This window comes from Podarcis pityusensis, assembly GCF_964106645.2.
Source record: "Podarcis pityusensis genome assembly, chromosome: 9".
Lineage (NCBI taxonomy): Eukaryota > Metazoa > Chordata > Lepidosauria > Squamata > Lacertidae > Podarcis > Podarcis pityusensis.
In genome coordinates, this window is record NC_138034.1 from 41194661 (window position 1) to 41208168 (window position 13508).

The 13508-nt window shown below is 40.5% G+C and overlaps 1 protein-coding gene and 1 long non-coding RNA gene across 3 annotated transcripts in view; one reads left to right on the top strand and one right to left on the bottom strand.

Moving 5' to 3' along the window:
- Positions 1 to 5184: 5184 nt before the first annotated feature.
- Positions 5185 to 13508, bottom strand: part of GAB1 (GRB2 associated binding protein 1) — an 82295-nt gene continuing 73971 nt past the window's right edge. For both annotated transcript variants that reach the window (XM_081021943.1, XM_081021944.1), the window contains 4 exons: positions 10362 to 10455; positions 9651 to 9774; positions 8386 to 8505; positions 5185 to 7108 (listed from right to left, as the gene is read on the bottom strand). In XM_081021943.1, the coding sequence (XP_080878069.1) occupies positions 6950 to 7108; positions 8386 to 8505; positions 9651 to 9774; positions 10362 to 10455 (497 nt within the window). In that variant the 3' untranslated portion in view covers positions 5185 to 6949. The remainder of the gene's footprint in view (positions 7109 to 8385; positions 8506 to 9650; positions 9775 to 10361; positions 10456 to 13508) is intronic.
- Positions 7026 to 13459, top strand: LOC308485926. Its single transcript, XR_013990873.1, has 2 exons — positions 7026 to 7142; positions 13104 to 13459. It is a non-coding gene; the product is annotated as an uncharacterized lncRNA (long non-coding RNA).

Below are 13508 nucleotides of genomic sequence, written 5' to 3' on the forward strand. Positions count from 1 at the left end.
TTAAGTGGTCTCGGCGGCCGCTCCCAGTCACCCATCTAGCTGCCGCATTCTGGATTAGTTGTAGTTTCTGAGTCTCTTTCCCATATTAACAAAAATCACCTGCTGCGCCAGCTTGAGGTTTTTTGGGGGGGTCATTGGGCAAAATTCCCCAGTGGCTTCTCTCCTCCCTGTGATCACCCACTAATTCTCCCTCTGCTTTTGGGCCTAGTCTCCATCACAGCTCAGAGAGAGAAAGATCAAATGAGCAAGCTGCCATTCTGTTTGCTTACATTGTTTGCTGGTGCTCTCCCACTGGGCCAGAGACAGAGAAGGTGAGCAGGTCACATCTCACCTCCCAGATATGAGAACTTGGGACACAAAACACCTTTGTCGTTTTAGGATTCAGCTTCAACTTCTTGGTCCACATCTAGCCCACTACTGCCAATAAGCAATACACCTCAACCACCTCTCTTAATTCATATGGACAGAGAGATAGACTTTGGTATCATCCACATATTGATGACACTTCAGATCCTCTGATGACAGCTGTTACTAGCTTCATATAGTTGTTAATTTCACTTCCTGCACTTCCCCCCCCCTACCCATCCCTTCAAATGATACACATGCATGCACCCCCTACTCTAGCTCCAACATTTCTTTGTTGGAAAAGAATATCCTACTATACCCCACAACATTTCTCTGATGAAAATAGGGACTGGCCACATCCCCAATGCAAATCCATTCTTTCTCTTTGCAACAGTAGGTATTTTGTATTATGTCCACCTAACTGTGTTCTTAGGGACGTGGGTGGCGCTGTGCATTAAACCACAGAGCCTAGGACTTGCTGGTCAGAAGGTTGGCAGTTCAAATCCCCGCGACGGGGTGAGCTCCCGTTGCTCAGTCCCTGCTCCTACCAACCTAGCAGTTCGAAAGCACATCAAAGTGCAAGTAAATAAATAGGTACCACTCCGGCGGGAAGGTAAACGTTGTTTCCGTGTGCTGCTCTGGTTTGCCAGAAGCGGCTTAAGTCATGCTTGCCACATGACCCGGAAGCTGTACGCCGGCTCCCTCGGCCAATAAAGCGAGATGAGCCCCAGAGTCAGTCACAACTGGACCTAACGGTCAGGGGTCCCTTTACCTTTAAGGTAAAGTGGGACATTCCAGGATCAAATCAGAAACCAGGACGGCTTCTCTAAATCAGAGCATGTCCCTGGAAAATAGGGACACTTGGAAGGTCTGCCCTACATGCACAACCCCCATTTTCCCTTATCACCATTTGCATTGCTGGGTGTGAATGGAGATAAATTGCAATGTTAACTGCAGTGTGGAACCATTGCTTTAATTCCACTTAGAGCTTAAAATGGAAGAGAGAATATTTAGTAATGCTGAGAAAACCTAGGCTGTGCACACACTCCCTTTTACTCTGCATCCTGTGTGCTCCCACTGCTGCTTTGAGAAGTGGTGTACACATAACTTTAGTGACAAGCCAGATCTATCCTGTTGTTTCTAATGAAATACTGTATTTTGACACATTTCCCCCAAACCAGCTTCGATAAAAAGAAAGACCAGCTGCCTTTTAAGATGGTAACATGTAGGCAGCCTTTGGCTTTGTATACACCATTCATTTAAATCACATTATTCCCTTCAAAAACCATTTCCTCGAAAGCATAGTTTACCTTTCACAGTACCACAACTCCCAGCACATTTAACAAACTACAGTTCCCAGGATTCTTTGGAGGAAGTCATGTGCTTTAAATGTATGGTGTGTTCACAGTCTTAGGGTAGAACCAACCTAAATTAGAATTGATGTCAGCAACTTTCAACAAAGTGTTGGTCACAGCAGGCCTCCAAGGATTCTTTCTTGGTTCAGATATGATAAGCTCCTAACCACTCAAAAAAGCTTTGCTGGCTGGCGCTGCGCTGACTCTGTGGTGGCAGAGAAGTAAGATTCATTTGCTGCCATCCTCGCAACAGAGTAGCCTCCAAAATTAGCTGCATCCTGTGAGGCAGATGTTCACTATGCTGGAAAATAAAATAAGTTTTAAAAGTAATTGCTTTTGCCAAACATATCAAACTGTACTTTCAAGTTAAATAATCTTAATTACATTCAGTAAGTCATGGGAAATCAAAGAATGACCTAGAGAGAAATTGAAGACTCTGAAGTAAAACTTAATAAGCAACTTGCAGACTGTGAATACTACAGAAACAGAATCCAAGGTCAGCGAGCATCAGAAGGTAATTGAGAAAGATGTCAAAACAACTCAGGTATCTCCAACTCCCTTGTTAGCCCTGCTGGGAATAATAGATGAATCAAATCAACATTTATCTCCTCAGGAGATGCTGACATTTTTGCTGGTAGTTGTTCATTTAGAAATAGCTAAAGGTTGGCATTCTGCAATAGAATCATAGTACGCTCAGATGTGGTCCACTGCCTTGGCTGAGAAATTGATGTGCCGGATCAGAGTGACCAGAGGCAAGATGAGTCCTTTATCCTTCTACATCACTGCCCAGACCCATCAAAACATCTGGAGAGACCTGCTGGATTCGAGTCTCTAATAGACATTATAAATGGGTTCTAACTGTTACTCCTTTTTTCCAGTAAATGACAGACTAGCTGCTATTGCTTATTGTATTTTAAATTATGTTTGTTACATGTGAAAAAGCAACAGAATACTTTTAAAAGCAGGTGTTTTTGCTGTGGTTTTGTTGTTGAAGTCTTGCAAAGAGTGGTTTATTTGGGAATTTGAGTTTGATATAATAGGCAGGGTGGGCTTGGCTACTGGATGGTTCCTTCCTTAACTTAGATTTTTATACTGCGGCAGTCAGGAATGTGCTATTTTAACTTTTACTCTGGCTCAAAGTAGTCTAATGGGCTGCTTAATCCTGACGACATCCCACCCCCTGCCAACCCACTTTACCCGTGCCTCCCACACTTCCCTCGGCCCTGCCAAATCATTGCAGTTTGTAGAAATCATCCAGCCATAATTGAGGCCAGCAACCTGTTCTATGCCACCACTGGTTGAATACCTATGCCTTCAAATCTAGTTAGGGAAGGGATATTTGCACACCTGTTAAAATTCTTTCAGGTTCAGAAATTTGCAAGAGGCTTGGTTAATCAAGGGCCTTGCAAGTTTTTGTACCTAAAAGCGTTGTTGTTGTTGTTTAGTCATGTCTGACTCTTCGTGACCCCATGGACAAGAGCACGCCAGGCACTCCTGTCTTCCACTGCCTCCCACAGTTTGGTCAAACTCATGCTGGTAGCTTCGAGAACACTCCAACCATCTCGTCCTCTGTCGTCCCCTTCTCCTTGTGCCCTCCATCTTTCCCAACATCAGGGTCTTTTCCAGGGAGTCTTCTCTTCTCATGAGGTGGCCAACGTACTGGAGCCTCAGCTTCACAATCTGTCCTTCCAGTGAGCACTCAGGGCTGATTTCCTTAAGAATGGATAGGTCATACTAGCCAGTTAACCCTCAAGGAAGCATGAAGCCTAACTTTTGTGATGGGCTGAACCCTCTTGGAAGATCTCATAGCCTATACATTATGTTTCATTGGCTAAATTGCTGATATTTATCCATTTCAAGAATGGATGATCCACAAAGGAGAGGAGATACTGGTGGACATGGGAGCCAACTCCTAGGGGCCGTGGAGGCTTTTGCCCCCACAATAGAATATTTGAGGGGATTGGGTCCCCACAAAGTTGATGGGCATTCCCATTCAAATGGAGTGTGTGTACTGTGTCATGTGTGTCACAAACATGAAAAGTGTGGAAAGCTCTGATCTACAGGGATGTTGGAGGAGGCCTCCTTCCACTGCTATACACAAGAGGGAGCTCACCACCAATCATGGCTCTGTGGATGTATTTGGAACATCTCTTCAGGGACCGACTGAAGTAAGAACTAAATAGTAGACTGTTAGGTCTTGCCAAGAGAAATTACTAGGATCCCATATTTCAACAACAATGTCACAGATCCAAATGTGTAGTATTTGCAAATCTAATTCGTTTTGATCTATGTTCTTGGCTTTACATAATCTGCTACCCATTTTCTCCATTTTGAGAGCAGCCACCAGGCTAGCCATGTAACATATTCAGTTTCATCGGTAAAGTTGTAAACAACTGGTTGGCTCAATGAAGTATATAATCTGATATAATTACTATTTCTGTTTTGCTACCTCCTTATAAGACAGCTTGATAAATGCTAACTAGAACACGCTACTGTAATACAATGGGCAGTAGTGGTGTGGCTTAGCAAAAACAAGCAAGTATGCAGGTCCCCAGGGAGAAAATCACAGCCACTTTGCTGCTTCTCTCTGTCCTGCTGCTACCATGCTAACCCATTGCTTGGTTTAGTGTTACATGTATTATAGGTTCTGAATTTGCAGAATATTAAAAAGAACTCTCATTGCATTTACCTAACTAAGGGCTTGTCCATACCTTGATTCATAGCTGTCAACCTTACTTTTTTTTGTGGGAAATTCCCTTATTCCAGCGCCGTTTCCCGCTGCTATCCCGGATTGTTAGATATCCCGTAGACTGTGCCCGGGACAGGTGAGGCTGCTGATCCCTTATTTTCAAATCTGAAAGTTGACAGCTATGCCTTGATTTGATGTGGACTGTGAAGCCCTACACTTTGAAAATCTGAATAGGAAAGCTACATTAACTGCATAGGGAATCCTCAGATTTTGGGAGGATAAAGTGTGGGATGGCAGTAGACGGAGAACACTGCATGGATGGGGGGTAGGAGTGGATGGATTCAAGAAGAAATAAAGGCTTCACAATCCATATTAAGCCAAGGTATGGGCAAGCCTTGTTTTAAAAATGTGCTCTCCCTGGCAGCAAAACGGAAGTGCTGCTGTTGTTTCTGCAATTCAATCTTTCCTTCTCCCCTTGGTTATCTCATACGCACCTAATCAGTAAGAAAAACGAGGTGGTGGCCTATCCAAGTGATGAATGGGCTTGTCTTTTTAAAGCTGTAAAGATTGCTGAGAAAATAGAGACAAAGTAGATAGTGTTCAAACAGAAAATAATGCAAGCAGGACAAGAAGACTGGATAAAATGCTGCCATGGTTGCTATCATCTTTTTGAGATGGTTCACAACTTCTAGGCTGGGTTAATAGTCTACATTCAAAGGCACCGGAAATTGGCAACTCAAGAGCTTTGTAAATACATTGCTGTTTTGTGAGTTTCAGACAACAACTGCACACGTATTAACCAGAACAACTTGAATTTATTTAAAATTCATCTCAGAATGAAACATGTTTAGTTTTTATTTTACAAAAAAAAATAAAAATTGAAAACATCAAAATATTTCTAATTTAAAAAGAAACCATGTTAGGAATAAAGACAATTTACATACTATTGAGGGGGTGACAACAGGAAATTAGGCACAGTATTAAGGCCAGCATTCATTAAAACAATACTAATGTATTTCTATGTTCATTTGTAACTCAAGAGGTACGGAGAAGAATTTACTTTAATGCATCCGTGTGAGAATGAATTAGTAATTTGCCATTATAACAAGATTAATGGATTGATTAAGGTGTACATTTTCTTCCTTGCAACTAAATCTGGTTTCTAATTTGGGGGGGGGAGCTGCTATTTGAAGGAGGGGTAGAGAATTAATAGAACAAAGTACTCAATATGGACTCTGTACCTGGGGAAAGAACTTTATAAAAAAAAGGAGAGAGGGAATGAGATCACTTCAACATACCACCTTTCTTTAAAAACAACAACACAAAATGTTAAGAGATATCAATTGCATAGGAATTTAAATATAAGGCCAAGCAGGAAACTAGGCATAATAAGGATCATTAAAAGAGCACTATGGTGTCAAGACCTAGGATTACATCCTACCAAGTCAGAGTTGAACCACTGAGCTCACTGGACATTAAGTCCATTGATTTCAACAGGTCTACAGTGAATATGGTGAATAACGCTCATAGTATTTCCATCTGAATTCTACTAAAAAAAAAATCACAGTATTTTCTAGTACTACAAACAGTGAATGTCAAACTGTCTCTTTAATTTTCATACTGAAAACCAATATTAAGGCTTGGTAGAAGTAGAAAACTTAAAACTCGTTGTTTAAACCTGATAAGTGTGTTAGCACCACAGTGCTATGTACGTACCTGATCTCAAGAGATCCTACCTTCTGTAAATAATGTAAAAGTAATGGTTTGCAAATGAAGTGTAAGGTTACTCATTACTGCACCCCATCAGTGATTTGCAGGACTATGCGAAGTTTAATTCTTCAGTACAAAAGATCCCTCCCTGCAGAATCTTTGATCACTGAACAATGAACACTGTCACAAATGAAACTACAATAGGCGCTCCAGTATTGGTGTGATATTGCATAAGACAGAAGGGTAGATCCTAAAACCATTAATGACTATTATTAAGTCACAGCCATGTCTGTTAGGAAGGTAACCTGTAGCCTTCCAAATATTCTTTGCATGTATTAAATATAAAACATAGGTATTTAACAAATCATCTCTTGACATTTCAAGTAGATTAAAATTGTGAAACTATTTCATATTAATTCATTTTTGAGCTGTTAAAACGCACTTCAGACCTTGATTTCTATATCATACGTAGCTTACTTTCTAGAATGCTATAAAATATAGTAGTGTTGGGAGAAAAAGGCGTTAGAAGTACATTAGCCGGGGGAAGCTGAACCAACATTTTAACGGGGGGAAAGTGCATAAGACATTGTAATACTACAAATGTGTTAACTTCAGGCCAAAACTTCTCTGGGACCTAAGCAATACTATTTTACACATTATTTTACATGTATGATCTACCCAGATGCCACAGGTTACTGTTTTATCTCATGGTATCACCTTGATTTTCATATAACTGGGGGGGGGGGGGGAATCATTCAAGAATTGTCCAGTACTCTTCCATCAGTTAATGGCATAACTGCAGCTCTTTTTATAAATTTGAGGAGGACGACAATAGGATTCTCTTTTCTTTTCATTTTACAATTTTAGTTAGCGTTTCAGATTCTGTGGATTGCCTCCCGTCTGTCCAAGCTTCCCGCGTACTCTTCAGCGCTAGTGTTTTCTGCTGGTCAACCACAACATAATCCACTCTTTCATCCGCCACACTGCTGCCTGAACCGCTGCTCTTTTTCTGGAGACAAAATGAAGAAAAGGGTAAGAACAAGGTAAGCTAAAACAAGTCTACAGGTTGGCTTCAGAGCATCCTTTTCATGAAAAGATAAGACTTCTTTGCAGAAGGGACTAAGATTCAGCTGAGTCTCCCAGCAAGGGAAGGAGGGGGCAGTTTTGGCCAATCTACCCCCCTGCCCTGGCAAATCCTCAAACCATCAACTACACTGTTCCCGGGAGACCCCAGCTCTTGAGAACAGCTTTTCAGGGGGCTGCAGGGGTAAGGAAGAATCTGCACATATTTCCTTCCCCCACTTTTTCAAGTGAGAGTGTCCAATGGGCAACTCATTGAAACTCGGGTCCCGCCAAAATGTAAGACAAATGTATCAGTGAATATAATTATTTGCACTGTACCATTTTCATTAAAACAACACCTATTCATCTCACCTATCCTCAAAGCATGGTACAGTATGTGGAAAACTGGCTGCAAGAAAAGCCTAAGTGTAGCAATATAATGGCAGGTGACATTAAAGATTCCATGGTTTTCCATAGGGTTTCCCAAAACCTAGTCTCCAGCGTTTCCCAAAATTGAGTCTCCAGCTGTTTTTGGACTACAACTCCCATCATCCCTAGCTAGCAGGACCAGTGGTCAGGGATGATGTGAACGGTAGTCCAAAAACAGCTTGAGACCTAAATTTGGGAAACCCTGTGCTAGATTACTGGTGGCAAGTTTTAACTGATAGATGAAGCTGGTTTAGTATTAATAGGCAGAAGCCAATTTTAATTAGTGAGGCTGATGATAAAAGTCATTTAGTTCTTAAAGCTGTATTAATTGTGATGTGGTAATGTGGAATGAAAAAGCAAATATTAAATACAGCATTTTCTCCTAAAAATAAGTAGTTGTCCTGGGACAATTTAATAAACAAAAATTTACCTGTATCTTGATGGAGAAAAAAAATCCCCTGACACAATGACTGCCAGATTCATTGCCCAGCTGAGAAGGGAAGTTTTTCACTCCCATTGACTATAATGAAGGTAATGAACTATAGTAGCCCATTTCACTGATTCGTTGTAGTCTGCCAGTTCTGCAGGCATGGCAAGGGCTGTGTTATGTGGTGTATGCACAACCACACTCCATGTGCCTCATTTCCCCCTGTTCTGACAGTCTGACAATGCTGGAAGAAAATCTATACTGGTGAAACATTTCTGCCAGTATGCCAGGGAACCTCTAGCAACATATCTTGTTAACCCCAGAAAGGCACCTATATTGTAACTAATAAACCACTCAGTTTTGTTTACCTTGCGAGGTGGGGTAGATTTTCCAGAATCTAAATCCAGATCTAAATATTCCACTTGCTTATCTTTAGGTTTTACCATAGGACTACTTCCCCCATCGAGACTGTTGCTCCCAAACAGAACCTGAAATTATAATTAAAATGTTTAAGTCAGCAACGGACGGTGACAACTTTAATGGAATGTAGTGCTCACTGCACAGCACGTGAGAAACTGACTAGACACATCACATTTTGCAACATGCCTTGTAACATAGCCCTGAATATAAGCAATTCTGAAAATGAGGTAACGAAAATGTCATTCTTGAACCGTTTAACTACCTGTGTCCCATACTAAAAAAGCTCTATCTGTGCTATATATTTTATAGCAGTATCATACCTCAGAAGATCATGGATTCATCTCAAAAAGTTATGGGAACTGTAGTTTGCTAAGGATGTAGAGAGTTATTACTATAACTACAATTTATTACCCCTGTCCCTAAGGTCCCAGGGCAGGTTACAACAATTAAAATACAACGCTAATATTAATGTAATATTACACAATATTTAAAACAGTTTAAAACAACTAATAATTACAGAAATAAGGCGGGTCCATATCTATCTATCTATCATCTATCTATCTATCTTCAATCTAGTTAGCTAGCTCAGGCATCAAATGTCAGGGTAAAGAGGTGCATCTTCAGCATTCGCCAAAAGCTATATAAGGAAGGTGCCAGACGCACTTCTGTGGAAAGGGAGTTCCACAACTTAGGGGCTGCCACAGAGAATGTCCTCTCCTGGGCCACCCCCTACCCTGAGCTTCTGAGGGCAGTGGAACAACCAAGAGGACACCCTCTGCCAATCTTACCTCCCAAGATGGTATGTAGGGGAGGAGAGGGTCTTTCAGGCATTTGGGCCCTGCATCATTTAGGGCTTTAAACACTAACGTGAGCACCTTGAATTAGACCCAGAAATAAACCAGCAAACAATGCCGTTGTTTTAAAACATGGGATATATGAGATCTGAGAAGAACCCAAGCCAGCAATCTGGCCACTTCATTTTGGACCAATTGAAGTTTCTGAGTCATCTTCAAGGGTGGCCCAATGTAGAATGCATTAGAATAATCCAATCTGGAAGTTATCAAAGCATGTAGTATAGTGCCTCCTCCCCACCCAAAAAAGTTGTGATGAGTGGTATGATACTACTTCAAATGTATGGTGCAGATGAGGTCCATGACATCATTTTAGAAAGAGCTGCACAGTAAAGAGAGTACTTAAAATGAAAACTACATACTGGATCATCACTGGACTGATTTGGATTCATGGGTACATAATTCTCTTCACTGTCATGTGAATCACTGCTGGAAGTTGTGCTATGGACTGAATCTGGTCGGGGAGACAAAGGAAACCTGGAGGAACTAAAATAAAGAGACATTGGTTTTAAAAAGTGAAACTGGAACCATCTTATGTATGCTTTGCAGCTGTATTATTATATTTGTTTAAAATGTTTATAATATTTATACTTCCCCACCATACCTTTTTAAAAAAGAAATAAAAGTTCAATGAAGCAAAATACAATAAAAACCTCAGTAATAACCAAGCAGATTGAGAGATGATGATCATTACAGCAGTATCGAAATGTAATTTTTAAAATCCCATTTTTGACAATGCGGCATATATTTGTGTGTCTTAGGTTGTGAGACAGGATGCCAAGACACCAAGAAAATGTAGACCTTGGTAGGAAAACAGGTTCTCCATCGCTGCACTAGGGTATATGCTGCATTGAACATGTTCAGAAGTAATTCTGAATGAACATGTGTAGTCTTACGCTGCAAAAACACACCAAACCAAAACACACAATCTCAACACTGTGAGACTTGTTTATAAGTAAGCATACATAGAACTGGGGTGAAATGCTTTTTTTCACACCAAAGGTTTACTTGTATAATACACACATATGCACAAAAGCAAATATTTAATTTCTTAAAAGGGTGAGAAGACTTACTCTCGTGTAAAACTTCTGGTGATCGGAGATCTAACTGGAGCTGGCAATTCTTCCCATTCAGGGAGAGGTTTTATTTCTAGTGGTGCTGGTTTCACTATATAAAGAAGCAAACAAGTTTTTTAAATAATGTACTAGGAAAGAACTACAGTTCCTCAAAAGGAATTCTTACAATATTATTGCAATTCCCATTATTTTAAGGTCAGTGAGGAAATAATTTGGAATAGGAATGTGTTAAAATTAGAGAGCTTCTTCAAATACTTGAGTTTTATATATATAATTTCAGTTTACTATCAAACACTAACTAATGGCTACTGCTAATTGAATGATGTAACAGCTAACAATTACTACATTTAGAAACATTAATGTACGAATCTACTCTATGAGGTGCCTCCAAATCTCACCTTTTTAGGCTCTTGTGACCACAGTGAGTCATTAACAATCTAAACTGAGTCAAACTCTCATATAAACAGCATGGTTTCTGTTTTGTACACAAACTGCTTTGCTACAGAAACTAGGAAGAAAGGGGCTTTTCTTTGCACCAATGTAAGCTCTTCAGGTCTGTTTGTCTTCTCTTACACATGCAGAATTTAATAGGTTTCATTAATGTGCATTAATAGGAAGAAGTAGCTTTGAGCCTTGAATGCTCTCCCTTCCACTCTTGTGTAGCAGAAGTTCAGTAGAATTTAGTTTTACTTTCCATGAATCCAGACTTATGATCCAGAGATCATGGTTTAAAATAAACTCTTATTTACTGAATGGTTTATTTTAAACCGTTTTAAACTTTTGTCAATTTCACAACAACCCAACTTCAAAACATCTTGTTTTGAAACACGCTAGAAGTTGTTTCAAACCATGATCTCTGTTTCATAAGGTACAACAAGCCAGGATTCTAAATGCTGCCAAAGTCCTTCACCCAACCATGCAGGAAGAGAAAGAGATGGGGAATGTACAAGCCTGAGATTTATAGCAGCTCCTTCCTGCTTATGTATATAGGGCTAAGCCATGGTTTAGAATGAAATGTCAGTGCAAACACTGCCTTTCTGCATATTTATTTACTTTACAAATTTACACACCATTTCACGGCCTGAAATCTTCAAGGGTGGGGACACTGGGGTGTATAACCAAGCAGAGTTATATCTTGCAGGTGCATTTTTAAAAAAATTGTCTTGATGTAGCATGATTATGTAGCTATCTTAAGGCTCTGCTAGTTTGGGGGAGGGGGCAATACTTCTTGGCAATTGAAAACAGTCCATATTAAAAATGCATAACTGCTATTTTACAAAATGAATAGCTATGGGTAATATTCAATGTTTGTCATACTCAGAGGAGCCCCATTGAAATCTGAGCATGTTAGTTGCACATCACCCTATATCCCCAGCCTTATCCTACAATAACACTCTCCCCCCCCCCCCCGAAATTGATCCCACCTTTCTAGGATTCATTGCAGTGTATCTGCAGGCTAGTTTATTTAGGATTAAAGAACAGTTTTAAGCACTTAGGTCAGTCACATACAGTAAATTATCTGCATATGGTGTTTCTGACAGACCTAATAAGTATGTACTCATAAGTACATCACCCTGTTTAGGGAAGTTTTTAAGAATTGATGTTTTTATTATATTTTTAGATATGTTGTAAGCCACCCAGAGTGGCTGGGGTATAAATAATAAAATTATTATTATTACAGTCGTACCTTGGTTTTTGAACAGCTTCGTTCTCGAATGTTTGGCTCACGAATGCTGCAAACCCGGAAGTGACTGTTCCAGTTTGCGAACTATTTTTGGAAGCCGAACATCCGATGGGGCTTCTGCGGCTTCTGATTAGCTACAGGAACTTCCTGCAGTCAATCAGAAGCCATGCTTTGGTTTCTGAATGTTTTGGAAGTCGAACGGACTTCTGAAACGAATTATGTTCAACTTCCAAGGCACGACTGTATTATAAGTAAGAACCACTGACTTCAATGGGACTTATTCGTAAGTACAGTCATACCTCATGTTACGTTTGCTTCATGTTAAGTTCTTTCAGGTTACGTCCTGCGGTGACCCAGAAGTACCAGAAAGGGTTACTTCCAGGTTTCACCGCTCGCACATGCGCAGATGCGCAAAATGACGTCACGTGCATGTGCAGAAGCGGCGAATCGCAACCCACGCATGCACAGACGCGCCGCTGCGGGTTGTGCTCTTTTCATGTTGCGAACGGGACTCCGGAACGGATCCCGTTTGCAACCAGAGGTACCACTGTATGTTTATGTAGCAGTACAGCCTTAAGCACTTTTCAGTATTTATGAGACTAGATAACAGGGGTCTGTTTTGCAAATGCCCAAACAGAGTAGGGGACTGCACCATTCACAAGCTTTCAAGGCACTTGGTTTTCAGAGCAGTCTGAAGTAGCAGATTGTATTTAAAAGCGTCTTAAAACCCTCAGACAGATTCTAAAGTGTTCGTGTGGTGATGGGGAACATCATAACTGTGAAGCACTTTTAACAAGTCCTCTGAATCATTTGAAAGTATAAACATGCAAATGTATACTTCATATTTTCACACCAATGAACTTCACAGGAATTTTAAATTGTGCCTACACAAACATACCTAGGAGCAAGTCCATGGAAATGTAAGTGCTATGATATATACATCGTAAAGTAATGGTCTACAGTGAAAGCCTTTTCCTCTGATTCTTATTACCTAGCGGAGAGGAAAATACATTCTGCATATACCTAAAGGGACAGTTCTTTGTCACATATTCCAGATTCTGGGGCTGCAGGAACATTGCCTATCTCAAATGGAGCTCCACACAGCTGCAAAGTCTCCAAAGGCACCAATATTTTTTGAAAGCAATATGAGCAGCAACTTGTCCACTGACTGAGGGCAGCGACAGTTGACAACTGAAGACCTTTAGTAGATACATACTAGGAGCGGAAAAACTGTTTCATTCAAATGACAGTGAGATCCACAGCTATGTGCTAAATGGTGATTTGGCCATTATAACACGCTACTTTTCTAGCATTATTTAAAACCTCCCTCTCCAATGGGGCAATGCAGTAAACACTAGCCTATCTCAAATTTTCAGTGCTTGTTGTATATAGTTCGGGGGTTTTTTTTAAAGTATTGTAATACTAAAGCAGTCCTATAAAGATCCCAATAGCTGCATCCC